This window comes from Carettochelys insculpta, chromosome 7 (assembly GCF_033958435.1).
Source record: "Carettochelys insculpta isolate YL-2023 chromosome 7, ASM3395843v1, whole genome shotgun sequence".
NCBI lineage: Eukaryota > Metazoa > Chordata > Testudines > Carettochelyidae > Carettochelys > Carettochelys insculpta.
The window spans coordinates 39,916,015-39,930,183 of record NC_134143.1 but is presented as its reverse complement, the minus strand read 5'-3'; the positions used below and the strand labels follow the sequence as shown (position 1 = coordinate 39,930,183).

General features: G+C 44.6%; 1 protein-coding gene across 2 annotated transcripts in view; it reads left to right on the top strand.

Annotated features, from left to right (window-relative positions):
- Positions 1–14,169, top strand: part of SLC16A12 (solute carrier family 16 member 12) — a 56,532-nt gene that overhangs the window by 19,614 nt on the left and 22,749 nt on the right. For both annotated transcript variants that reach the window (XM_074999537.1, XM_074999538.1), the window contains exon 2: positions 13,379–13,597. In XM_074999537.1, the coding sequence (XP_074855638.1) occupies positions 13,488–13,597 (110 nt within the window). In that variant the 5' untranslated portion in view covers positions 13,379–13,487. The remainder of the gene's footprint in view (positions 1–13,378; positions 13,598–14,169) is intronic.

Below are 14,169 nucleotides of genomic sequence, written 5' to 3'. Positions count from 1 at the left end.
TCCACATCTTTCTTGAATTGGGGTGCCCAGAACTGGACACAATATTCCAGCTGAGGTCTAACCAGCGCAGAGTAGAGCGGTAGAATGATTTCTCGTGTCTTGTTCACAACACACCTGCTAATGCATCCCAGAATCATGTTTGCTTTTTTTGCAACAGCATCACACTGTTGACTCATATTTAACTTGTGATCTACTAGAACCCCTAGATCCCTTTCTGCTGTACTCCTTCCTAGACAGTCTTTTCTCATTCTGTATGTGTGAAACAGATTATTCCTTCCTAAGTGCAGCACCTTACATTTATCTTTATTAAACTTCATCCTGTTTACTTCAGACCATTTCTCTAATTTATCTAGATCATTCTGAATTATGACCCTATCCTCCAAGGTAGTTGCAACCCCTCCCAGCTTGGTATGATCTGCAAACTTAATAAGCGTACTTTCTATGCCAATATCCAAATCATTAATGAAGACATTGAACAGAACTGGTCCCAAAACAGACCCCTGCGGAACCCCACTTGTTATGCTTTTCCAGCTGGATCGAGCACCATTAACAACTACTCTCTGGGTGCGATTAGCCAGCCAGTTATGCACCCACCTTATTGCAGTGCGATTTAAGTTGGACTTGCCTAGTTTGTCGATAAGAATATTATGCGAGACCGTATCAAATGCTTTACTAAAGTCTAGGTATACCGTATCCACTGCTTCTCCCTTATCTACGAGTCTTGTTATCGTGTCAAAAAAAGCTATCAGGTTGGTTTGACATGATTTGTTTTTTACAAAACCATGCTGGCTGTTCCCTATCACTTTACTACCTTCCAAGTGCTTGCAGATGACTTCCTTAACTACCTGCTCCATTATCTTTCCTGGCACAGAAGTTAAGCTTACTGGCCTATAATTTCCTGGGTTGTTCTTATTCCCCTTTTTGTAGATGGGCACTATATTTGCCCTCTTCCAGTCTTCTGGAATCTCTCCTGTCTCCCATGACTTTCCAAAAATGAGAGCTAATGGCTCAGCTACCTCTCCTATCAGCTCCTTGAGGATTCTAGGATGCATTTCATCAGGCCCTGGTTACTTGCAGACATCTAATTTTTCCAAATGGTTTTTAACTTGTTCTCTGTTTATTTCAAAAACTAACTCTACCCCTTTTCCACCAGCATTCACTATGTCAGGCATTCCTTCAGATTTCTCTGTGAAGACCGAAACAAAGAAGTCATTAAGCATCTCTGCCATTTCCAAGTTCCCCATTACTGTTTCTCCCTCCTCACTGTCACGTATTTGGAGTATATAGAAAGACCATATTTTAACAAGGAGAATTATGAAGTCAGACTTTGAACTTTTTAAATGCTTGAATGAAGTTTTTGTTAAAGTCCTTATGGATCAGTATTAGCATTTCTCAGCTTCTGATTAAATGACACTGATGATGGTACTTTATGCTTATACTGGAGTTGTAAAAGAGTAGTCAGGAATGGTTCAGTCAAAAGAAAAAAAATAGTACAAAGTAGCCAAATTCTGTTTTAAAGCATATTGGTGCTATTCTGACTCTAGTGGGAGTTATAAACACACATCGAAAGGTAGAATGTGATCCGTAACTGACCTGGTTACAAGGGAATGCAGTTTTGCATTAATGAATAGAAAGTAAGACGACAGAGTGAGATTGGAAATTAGTACAGAAAAAAAACTCTAAACTCATCAGCTCAATACAGGAAAAGATGTAGTTATTCTTATCTTGTCAGGCTCTGGTTAGAACTGAAATTATTGCTGGTATATATGTGAAAGAAAAGCAATTGTTGCTGAAGGATTTTCAACAAATAACAATTAACATAACACTCAGGTTTCAAAATTTTCTCATGACACATTGCCCTATTCGTGTTGGAAAAGTGGAGCCTTTGATGTGACCTACTTGAAGTTTATGTTGTGTCTTAGTGGATGGTGATGTTGCACACAACCAAAAGTATATAAACCTGTTGTTTTGGGAAATGTCACAAAGAAATCAGTGTGGTGTTGGGACAATAATAATAGATTTGTTTCTGTTCGTGTGTTTTTATAATAAGAGTGCCTGCTGTGACAGTGAGGATGTATGGAATAACAAAGAGCTGTGAGTATGGCAGAGACAGTGACTTTCGTTTTGTTCATGGTCCTTCATCTCAGATGGTAACTCGAGTTGCAATACTTTAATTCTGCAGTCATCCCTTAAAATACAAGGGAGAATTGAGATTTATACAGATTTTTGGGACAAGGAAAATGAGTTATGTATTTTATATGCAAATACAATGTTTACCTGTCTGTTTCTTCTTTACAATGTTTCTTATTCACAGGCTATTTAATATCACAGCATAGCAATTGTCCGCAAATGGAGCCCCCTGCAACATCTCCGATTAAAAAGTGTCTGAATATACTTTTGTTGATAAAGTGAAAAAAATACGCAGGTTTTGCAGCCTGTCGGGGAGGGAGCAAATAACGTACTTAGAAACCCATGTATGTATGTTCCAGGGCTGCCTGCGGTAAGAATTCAGTATGCATAGCAATAGTGCAGACTATTACGCATTCAAACCAGGCACTGGCATCTTTATAATTGGATTTGTTTTACTCAGATAGCTGTAGTGGCTATTGTTGAACCACATCTTCATCATTGTAGGGCTGAGTGGCTGCACTGAAAGCAGAAAGTAGCCATAATATGAGAGCACAGAGAGAGGTAAGGTATGTCTCAAACTCAGGCTGTATCAGAGCAGCCTGTACATCAAGACGGACAAGAATTTTTGATGTGGGCGCCTCTGCAAGAATTTGGCAAGTGGTCTTCAGTGATATTAATGGAGGAAGTGCTGGGTCGGGATAGAAGGGAGCTCAGCGAAGGTAAATGGGGTGCTGGAGGATGTGTGAAGTCTGGAGGGAGTTTGGGTAAAGGAGGGGGTTGTGACCTGGAGAGGGGATTCGGGTGTAGGTTCTGGAAGGGGGGGAATTGTTATGGGTGCAGGAGAGGATTCTGACCATGAGGAGAGGTGCAAGAGTGGGTGCAGGGCTGTGTTCCCTCTAACTTCTTCCATCCATGAGTGGGATAAGTTTTGTTACATGCACTAAGGCATGTGTGGGTGTGCACCACCAATAGAAATACATGCTGTCCACTGTAGGTGGCTGTTGGAGCTCTGCCAATCAGCTGGGTGGCACCTGAATCTTTCGTGGGTGGCTGCCCAAGTGCTCAGCTCACAGGGAGCCTGGGCGCAGGCAGGGTCTGGGATGGGGCTCTGACATGGGGCAGGGATACGGGAGGGCATGCACATGTTTATGTTGTGCTCCTGGCATACAGGATCTGGGAGGGGGTATGGGTGCAGGAGTGGGGGGGTGGTGTGTGCAGTGGGTTTGGGTTGTCACCTGGTGCAGGAATGGGAGCAGAGGAGTTGGGGGGGATCAAGGAGCTGAGTGTCCAGGTGTAGGCACTTACCTTGATTTCTCCCAGCCAGCAGCCCAGCAGGAGCCACCAGCTGGCTGCCTACCTTCTGCACCCCTACACGCCGCTCAAAGTGATTGGCTGTGTGGGTTGTGTTCTCTCTGTGCCACTGCCCCAGGGTGGGGGTGCCTTCCAAGTGTACCTGTACCACAAGCGTGCCCCAGGCCACTCCCATTGGCTGGTTTCTGGGTGTGGGGGTAGTACTCCAGTGTCTCTCCATGCTCGGAGAAACATATGGTCCCTGCAGCCAGCTGCTTTGAGCAGCGTGTGGGGGCGCGCAAGGCAGGGAGCCTGCCTAAAGCTCCCATGGGGCTGCAGGTCAGTGGTGGGCCAGATCTGTCTGTTCCATGGGCCAGATCCAACCTGCAGGCCATGTTTTGCCTGCCTTGGCTGTTCATAGTCACGCATGTAAAGTGTTTGTAATTTAGAAAAATAGGCAGGTGACGGGATTCACTCCTAACACTACTTAATAGGCTTGCCTAGTGCACTCATTTCATCTTATGTCTGTTCTGCCCCTGAGGTGATGGGTGTCACCTAGCTAGAAACATGCACCATACTGAGGATGAGTGTCTGTTACAGGCAAGAGTGATGTCCAGTGAGATAAGAAATGAGCTGGTTCAGGTTAGTTACTAAGTATGTCATATCCCAGTGCTGTTGTGATGGTTAATAATTTGCATAAAATCTTTTTACAGGCAAACTTGACAAAAGGAATGATGGTTTGCAATGACCTTTCATGACACTATAAAGGAAGCAAGGAAGTTAGCAAGACCTGTTTAGAAGTTGAATGAACAAGCTTTTGTCTTAGTCAGCATAAATCTCGGAATTACTGGTTCACATAGGGACAAATGTTAATTGAACAACCTGAATAGGAATATGTAAATCCTTCCTTGTTATCTCAGAAGAGCATAAATAACTGGTTTTGTCTAAAGATTAGACAGACACATCACTAGGTGGGGAAGAAAAGCTGAGACATTGGGACAGCTGCACAAGATTTTCAGTTGTTTAAAAAATGAGTCATAATCTTAGAATTCTTGATTCCCTCAGAAGCCACTTATCAAAACTAGCCATTCTATTGGGGTTGAAGTGAGGTGGTGTGGCCCCACCCCCTCAGAAGCAGGGAAAGCCTCCCGGAGGCCTTCGTGGGTGGGCCCAGAACATTTGTGCCCCGCCCACCAGGCATTGACATGGGAGGCAGGAAGTGCCTGGGGCGGGGCAAGGGCTTATTAAAAGGGAGGTCTGTAAGTGAGGCAGAGGGCCTGGCCAGGATCCTGGGAGCAGGAGCTGGAGGCCCCTCACTGAGCTGACCGGCTGGCAGGATCCCAGAGATTCAGTTGAACCTCCTGCTTGCCCACTCTCCAGAGATCCTAGACCTATCTGGGCCCTCTGCCCCACTGCAGACGTGCTACTGGGACAGACCTGACCTCCTGGAGCCTGCGAACTTGCCGGCTGCCAGCTAACCGGACATTCTAGACCAGCCAGAGCCAGTGAACCTGCTGGCTGCTAGCTACCCAGACATCTCGGACCTGTCAGAGCTTGTGAACCTGCCAGCTGCCCGGGGGCCCAGGACCAGCCTGAGCTTACCATCCTGCCACCAGTCTACTAGCCCGATGACGTGGACATGCGCGAACTTCCTGATCTGCTGGCGGCTACTTACCCGGAGGACATATAGCTGCCTGACCTCTTAGGAGACCTGGAATGGGACCCTGTACCGAGGGAGGTGGAAGTAGAAAGTGGCCTGGGGTATGCTCTGCCAGGGTCCATGTCAGTGTGTTTCAGCCAGGATCCCCACTGACTGGGGATTGCAAAAGTGGCTGCAATATCAGTGTATCACTGAATTGTACACTCTAGTCCAGCACCCTCAGGACCTGAGTGGTGCCAAATGAGAATTTGCCAGACCACAGGAGGCCAATGTTGTCTAGCAGCATTACCAGCACTTCCACTGTTTACTGGGCTCTTAGAATGATATTTAGGGGTAAATTACAACTAAATAACAGCACAAAAAACTGAGAGCCAGGTCTGGTGGCTGTAAGCAAACTTTGTGGGACTGCAGGAAACTTGGCCACACCCATGATAAGTAGCCATCCGGCTAACTAAATTCATGCCCGATTATGGATATTTGCTGGACAAGAGAGTGCTGGACTAGCGACGTTCAACCTGTAGGCTAGGTCTACGCTAGCCCAAATCTTCAAAATGGCCACGCAAATGGCCGTTTTGAAGATTACTAATGAGGCACTGAAATGCATATTCAGCACCTCATTAGCATGCCAGCAGCCGCGGCTCTTTGAAATTGCTGCATTTCGCTGCCGTGCGGCTCGTCCACACATGGGTCCTTTTCAAAAGGACCTCAGGGAACTTTGAAATCCCGTTATTCCTATCTGCTGGTCAGCAGATAGGAATAACGGGATTTCAAAGTTGGCGGGGTCCTTTTGAAAAGGACCCATGTGTGGACAAGCCGCACGGCAGCGAAATGCAGCAATTTCAAAGAGCCGCGGCTGCTGGCATGCTAATGAGGTGCTGAATATGCATTTCAGTGCCTCATTAGTAATCTTCAAAACGGCCATTTGCGTGGCCATTTTGAAGATTTGGGCTAGTGTAGACACGGCTGTACTGTTTACAAATGAAATTTTCACTATGGAAGGACAGATGGATGGGAAGATGCAGTGGCTATGTGCCATTTTTTTAAAAGGTTGGGGGCCAGTTGGTAGGTTGCTGTGGATTTTGTTACCTTCCTATCATTAGCAGAGGGATCTGCTGATGAGTTGAGACACTGAGGTAGTGTCCTTTGAGCATACCCACCCTTTTTCTTTCTGCTTTGGAGTAGGTATGGCAAGGGAGATGCTGTTACTAACTGCTGCAGAGATGTTGAAAACAACTCTAAAGTAATTGATTGGAAATTTACTTTGCCTGATTAGAGCTTAATGCATTTACTTGAGAACCAGCTCACTGAGCCGCTACTCCTCTTCTGAACAAACAGGATAACAGACAATTTTCTCATACGGCAGCAGAATTTCTGCTACCTTTTCCCCCTGGAGCCTCCTGTGAACTCATTAGAAGGCAAATTCATTTTAATGCCTGAGTGAAAATTGGCCAAGAAGCATTCGAAAGTGCAAAACTCTCTTGTGAGCTTTTTCCTTAACCCTTCCTGCCTTCGCCCAAGTCTGAGAGCAGACTCACTATGTATTACCACAGCATGCGTTGAGACCAGCTGGGATCAAGGTCATGTCATACTAGATACTGTACAAACACAAGGAAGACTCTTACCTCACCAAAAAGCTTTGTGTCTAGAGTAAACTAAAATGCAGTCAGTCAGAGCACAAACAGAGGTAGGACCGGGTCACACACAGCTGCCTGCCTTATTAGTATATTTCAAGAGTGCTTGCACAGTCCTCAAACCAAGGAAGTTCAGTTGTAATGGTATAAATGGAAGAATAACACATTTTTGACAGATAGTTTTCTAACTTAAATATCAAAATGCCATTATGCCAAAATGTGCATTAGACAGGAGCAGCAACACGTATCATAGATGTAAGTTAAGTTTGGTTCCTTGAATACACTGTAAAGCTATATGAAGAATTTGCTGGGGGTAAGCTAAGTCAGTGAAAGGAATTTATCATTTTCTTCTGATCATGATTCTATTCTGTCGTAGGTAGGGCTTATTATAGAGGCTTTTCCAACACTTCCCATCATAAACACCTGTTTCCAGTTGCTCATAACTTTACAAAGCTTAAACTATTTGTGTTGAATTTTTTCCATGCCTGTTCTCAGTCTGAGACTGAATTTTGTTTGAAACTTTCAGCCAAAATCCACCTGTTTGTGAGAAGAGGTAGGGAAATTTACATGCTTTAGCTCAAGTTAAAAATTCTTGAGACTTTTTAAAATATGCTTTGGCACCACCATGCTTTGGAGCAGGAACTTGAAATTTGGCAGGGGGTTATCTGTGTGGCCTTGTCTGCACTAACCCCCTTCACTACATCAGTCTACCTTATGTGCAGCTGAAGTTGACATATTCAACGTGGCATTTTCCATGGTGAGGTCGGTGGGGGCTGCTCTCCTGCTGTGTCCGGCTCCTCTTCTCACCGTGGAGGAGTATCAGACTTGATGGGAGAGAGCTCGGTGATTGATGTATCCTGACTAAGCTGATGTGATAAGTTGACAGCTGGTGGATCAATGGCTGCAGTGTCGATCCACCCTATAGTGGAGAGAGAAGCCCTATGTCAAGGATGTGCCAGTTGCCACCCCAAGGCAAATCCTCCCAAATCTGCTCAAGTTATAAGCCTTTGAAAAATTGCTGTTTACACATGGTTAATAAAAGCATCAATATTAACATCTAAGATCAGTGAATAGGCTGTCCTTACTGAGCATGCTCCGTCCTCTCATAGCTTCTCGGGCTGACCCAACTGCAGAGGGACTGAGCATGCTCCAGCCCAAGGTTATGGGGGCGCAGGGAGACTTTTTATGTAATGATTCCTCTCCTCTGTTCCAGGCTGGGGTGGGGACTGGGAGCCTGCTTGTTCCCTGGGGGGGGCGGGGGGGCGGACAGCATTGAGGTTGGGGGAGATACTATGAGGTGGCTGGTAGGACATTCAGACTAGCTGGACATGGGGACTGGTGCCAGGAGCCCTTTAGGGAAATGCAGCCAGTGATAGAGGAGAAGACAGATCTGACAACGAGCTGGATATGGGGAAAGAACCTGGACTTCCTAGTGAAAATGGCACTCGCTAAGTGGCCAGTGAAGAGGTGGAAGGAAGAACCCATGGGTGGAGACTGGGACTGGAAGCCAGTGGTGGGAAGGGCAGAGATGGACTAAATGAGGATCTGGGAGGCAGGAACTGGGTCTGGTGAGGCAAGGAAATGGGGACTGGGTGTGGGGAAGGGAAGAAACTGGAAGCTAGGGGAAGTCTAATAGTGGTCCTGTGTAGTGAGATTAGGACTGGCTGGAGAAGGAGATTGGCACTGGGATGGAAAGACTGCAGGGTAGGGAATGGGATTGTGACAAGGAGTAAAGGTGTGTGTGTGTGTGTTCTCTCCCTTAATGCATCCTGACTAACACCCATCATGTCTTTGGTCTCTCATCTTTGCACTAAGGCAGAAGGGTACGTAGTGGAGTGTCATCTTTTGGAACTTGGGGAAATAAGACGTATGGACATGTTGCCCTGTGTTTCTGTTAGAAAAGGTACATCAAAGAAACACACTTTGCCTTGCCAGTGGGTGGTGGCAAGGTCTGTGATGGTTCTCAGAGTTTGGAGAAGTTCATTCCACAGCCTTGAACCAGTCCTGTAGAAAGATTGGTCGTCTGAGTCATTGTAGAGCTCAGAGAAGCACAGCTATCCACCACAGACTTCCTCTTAGAGCTTCAGCTGACCTTTCAGGTGTCTTGGGTCCGTGCCATTCAATAGCTGGAAGATAAAGCCTGAGACCTTGAACTAGATTTGAACTGATGAGGTCTGTGGTCTCCTTTCTTGGAGGTGTTAGCTGTATTTGTATTGGTTTCTACATTTTAAACTCCCGTAGGGATGTTTGTGGCTGAGCTACCTATTTCTGGAGCGGCTCATAAAAATTCTTGCTGGAACTTCTTGTGTGATTTCTATGAGGGTAGATAACCATCACTATAGAAACAAATAGCAGACACTTCACATGTTCAGTTTGACACAGGGGCTGTTTTTATAGTGGGGGTAAGAGGCCTGAAAAATTAATGAGATTTGAAGCCCCAGGGAAGAGGGACGTGAAGCTGACAAGTTACTGGGGATGAAATTTCCACCACCACTGGAGCCACTTGCAGCCCCATTTTATTTTAGCTGATGTGGTGCTGTTATTTTTACACCAGTAGCACCACTCAAGGGGCCTCTTAAGCATGGTGCATGGTGCTGTACACATGTGTAAGTGGACAACAGTCCATTTCCAATATGATTTAAATGAATAAGTAAGTGTGGCAGAGTCCAAAAAAGAAAGGTGTAAAAGTATATAAACCAGCATTTGCACAGGCTAACAATACACATTGCTTGATGGCTCTGAATTATTTAGAACTATTTACATGGAAATATCAGCTGTACCTGTCAGACATGACATACGATACAGTACCTCGGCCTCAAGTGAAGGGCATGACATAAAACCAGTGGACCACAACAGAGGAATAACAGGAACGTCTGTATCCTTTGCATCAAGAACTGCAGCAGGTATTTTGGCAGTGACCTGATTTAATTTCTGTTATTACATGGCAGAGACCTGTAGATTCAGGCTTCTCTATGGGTTGTTTTATTCCTTGATACTGTTTTTGGAGTAAGCCTTCAAATACACATTTGCATTAAAATGCAGCCTGACACAACAGACAAGCACACATTTCCATATTGCAGTTCTAATAATTCTCTTCATTGTGTAACTCACATCACCAGTTTTGGTGCATTGTAATACTTGTACAGAACATCTGCTCAATCCAGTACAAGGTAGATGTAAGTTCAGTAACTTTCAGTCATTGCTGGCTTTAAGTCCTGTAACTTTCTGTAAGCTTTGTAACAGTAGCTTTGTTTTGTAACAGTAGTGTTGTTCTATATGCTTGTGTTTTGTTTCGTGAGCTTTGTTTTGTGGTAGCTGTTGGGTCTATATTAAGTATTATAACATAGTGAGAAATAGTTTATAGATATCATGAGTCTTGTAAAAAATCCTGGCTGTTCCTTTGTAAAAGAAGTTTCTCTTTCTTTCTGAAGTGAGCTTTTGTGTGCGTGAGGAAAGTATGAATGAACATGTGTGTATATATATGTAACAAAAGCAGTCCCTGAAGCCAGCCTGTCTGGACAACCAACTGCCAGCAGCACCTGGATGGCCAGAGCATAACAGGAGCTAAAACCTGCAGAAGAATGCACCCAAGAAAGAGGCCCCATCAAGAGAAGATCAAAGTCCCCTCTGCTGTTAGCTGATGACTTGTGGTAATACAGCATCCCAGGACAGTAGGACAGGACAAATTGCTATTGGACTGAAATATATAAAAGCTAAGTGCAAAGCTATAGGGCTCTCTCTTTTCCTTTCTTCTTACCGTGACCACTCTATAGAAGTGAGTCTTGGCTGGCTGGGGAAGCTGGGAAGGGGCCCATGGATGGTACTGACTGCTCCTGAGTCTGCCTGCAGTCATGAGAAAGAGAGCAAGCTGACAAAGGGCTCATGCTGTACCCTCACAGCCTGGATTCATGACTGCAGGCAGACACGCTGCATGACCACTATGTCTTGGCTTCATCCACTGCTCTTGTGCAACCTGTCACCTGCTTGAGTTAATCTGTGTAAGGGTATGAGCGTGTGTGTGTGTGTGTGTGTGTGCCTGAAAACTAGTTCCCTCTTTTCGTTTAACCTCATAGTGGCATTTAATAAAATACATACAAATATAACCCTGGGATGGTCTCTAATGCAAAAATAAGGTAACAACACTGACCTGTGGATGGGCGCTTCTGCCTTTGGAAAGAGTTCAAAATGCACAAGCTGCGACACTGCAATGTAGAAGGGTGGATAATGCAAGTTTCAGTGGGAGAACTGAGGGTCTTAATGTTAAGCACACACTGTAGTGCTTGGCTGGATTGTGGTCATTGTCCTCTGAGCCTTTTAAGGACAAGCCCCCATGCAGTGTGTGACTGAGGAACTGTGTGATTTGAGATTTAATCGCTCATCAGAGATTTTATCACTACCCTGAGTTGCTTATCACAGAGTACCTCGAAAAAGCCCCAGATCCCTCCTCCAGATTTAACAGATAGCATTTCATGGGACTGCTTGTGATTCTTGTCAGCATGAATGTTGCATGTTCAGCATCTACAATACTGCCGTGGAGCTGTGCTATTTTAGGTTTCTGTCCAAGAAAAATTGAAACACATACCAGACAGCTTTGCTTGCTTGTTTGAAGTCTTTACTTCATTCAGGGAAAATAATCCCCAAACCCTGTAACAAAGCAATTAACACTTCACAGTAATCGTCCAAGCCATACAGTCATCCTGCCCAGACCTTGGAATGGGGAACAGCCAAGCAGTCAGACTGCATGTGCAGAAAACCGAGCTTAAGTGGGGCTTAGCCTTAGAACACTCAGCCCAGCCTCATGCTGTAATGCTGTGCTTCTCAAACGGTGTGCCATGAGAACTGGCCAAGTGTGCTGTGAAGTTTCACCAGTGGCTTTGAAGAGCCAACCTGCGGGGGAAATGATGACCTCTCAAGGCCCCATTTGCACTGGGAGGCAGCTGAAATGCTGCTTCTTGGCCCAAACGAGCTGCGGGGAGCCCAGCCCCGCTTCCTGCTGCGGAGAAGGGAACCAGCTGGAGCTGGGGCGTGGTATAAATGCCACATCCTGGCTCCAATGGGCTGGCGGGGAGGGGAGCCTGCTGGCAGTGGTTACTTGTTTGCTACAACTTTCCCAACATGGCATTGGGTAAATTTTGAAAATGTGTCTGTGGTCATTCTAAGACAACGTATTCTGTGGTGGGTTTGAAACATTTGATCCTGGTTTAGCTTGTTGTGCGCACTACTGTGTTGCAAACCTCTCTAGGAGGACTGTCACCACAGTAAATGTAAGTCCATGTGGTGTTTACGAGCAATTGATTCAGCTGTAAAAAGTGTGTGCGCCATGGAATGGTTTGTCTCATTGAAGTGTGCCGTGTCACTGAATAGGTTGGGAACCACAGCCATAGTGGTTAGTGAAAACCATGGCAACTGCTCAGTGTGGGTCCATTTGTTAAGATGGCTGCTCATGTGACTTTAGTTACATGTGTGGTTACATGTGTAGTTGGTTGGGTGGAATTCAAGCTAGAGTAGGGGTCCAGTCCCACTCAAATTGCCTTTAAACCCTATTTTGAGATCTTCATTGGGATTTGAGTGGTGCTTTGAGATACAATAAACTCTTTCATATCTGGTAGCCATGGGATTGGGAGGTTGCTGGATTTTCCAGTATTCTGGATAATATTGAGGTATATCTAGTAAGGCATAACATTAAAGAAAAACAAGGTTAGATATTAAGAAACAAACAAAAATGTTTGCAGAGGACTTTATTTACTAACACCAGTAGTATTGTACACTGTAAATTTACACTGTGTTTACTGTATTTATTTGTATTTACTCTCACGACTGTACTAATGGTAAATGTAACTAAAATTTACTTTTGGTTAAAATGCCAGTTATCTGAGAGTTCCCGATGATAGAATGCCAGATATGAAAGAGTTTACAGTATTGGAGTTTTAAAATGTTGTGTTGACTATTCTCATGAGAAGGGGTAAACACCACTCCCTTTAGGAATCTTCCTTCTCCTTAATCAGACAAATCATAAATGAAGTCAATGGGTTTTGCTTGTGGGGTTTTTTTTCTCACCCATATTTAAAAAAATCTGACTTCCAGGCACATTCACTTTAAGGTGTAGGAGACAGTTTTAGCCCCAAAGATGAATTTTTTAAGTAAATTATGTATGAATGAAAACAGTTGATTTCAAGGTGCACGGTTTTACAACTTTAATTAGTCAAACCAGAGCTTAGTGTAAGGATAAGTGTGAGTGTAAATCAGTGTGGCTGTGCTGAAGTTAAAGGAGCTACAGCGATTTATACCACTTGAGGATTTTGCCAGTATATGTGTATCACTTCATTCTGTGGTATTATGTGTTAAGTGTAATTGAAGGAATAAATATTAAATGTAGAAATTCTCTCAGATGTAGAACCAAATTTTACTCTTGATTATATAATATAAATTGAAGCCAGAGGAGTTCCTCCTGGTTTTTAAAGTGGGAATAAATGAGAACAGAATGAGACCAAAAGTCATTTGCTTCTCACAAAGCACAGAAGGTATGTTACACAATCCTTGTGGTTAGAAATAAATCACAGTATACATTAAACAGCAGCTGTATTTCACCCTTCGGTAAAGCAGATCCAGAGTGGTTGGGTGAAGGGTAATTTAGTCTGATTCTCTCCCTGCTGTTTTTCTGTTTCAGACGGCAAATCCTTGTAGCAGGTAACATTCCCTGGATGCTCTGCATGTCAGCTGGAGTGAGCCCCTCACAGTGACGCTGGAGAGAAGAAAAAAGAATCACTATCACGGCTATGGCAGCACCGAAGAAAGTGCTGCTCTCTTCCCCTCCCGATGGAGGGTGGGGATGGATGATTGTTGTTGGCTGCTTCTTCGTTACTATCTGCACTAGAGCTGTAACAAGGTAAAATAGGTTCTTGGCGGGCTGAATCTTTGCCGTTTTACTCTTTCTTTCTTGCACAGATTAAAATAAGAAAGATCCTTTGAAATGGCCCATAGTGGAAGTTTAAGGAACTGACTCTGTACTTTTTATAGCCTTCTAACCTGTTCTCTTTTTGAAGGCCTCCTGAAATCTCTTTGGGGGCTTGGCCATCTGAGAGATTAAGATTCCTCTAATTTTAGTCTTCCTTAGTCCCTGACAGCTGTTATGCCCTGTCCAGGAGCACCTATCACCACCCTACTAGCAGCGTTATTTCATGCTGAAGCTGTTCCGGGGAGACTTGAAGAAGTAATCGGGGTCTTTTCAGGCCCTCCGTCACCTTCCTGTGATTTGTTTTGTTTTGAACACTTCGTGTGGATTTCTTTGACTCTTGGGTATGCCCAAGTGACCCGTAGTTTAATCCCTTTGCTCTGTATGAACATTTCAAGTGCTTCCCTGCATGAGGGTTACGACATAACGAGGCCCTTCGCTATAGATTTCTTAGGTATCCTAACTACGCAGGGAATGTTTGTTGCTGTACTCCTCAAAAATAGGAG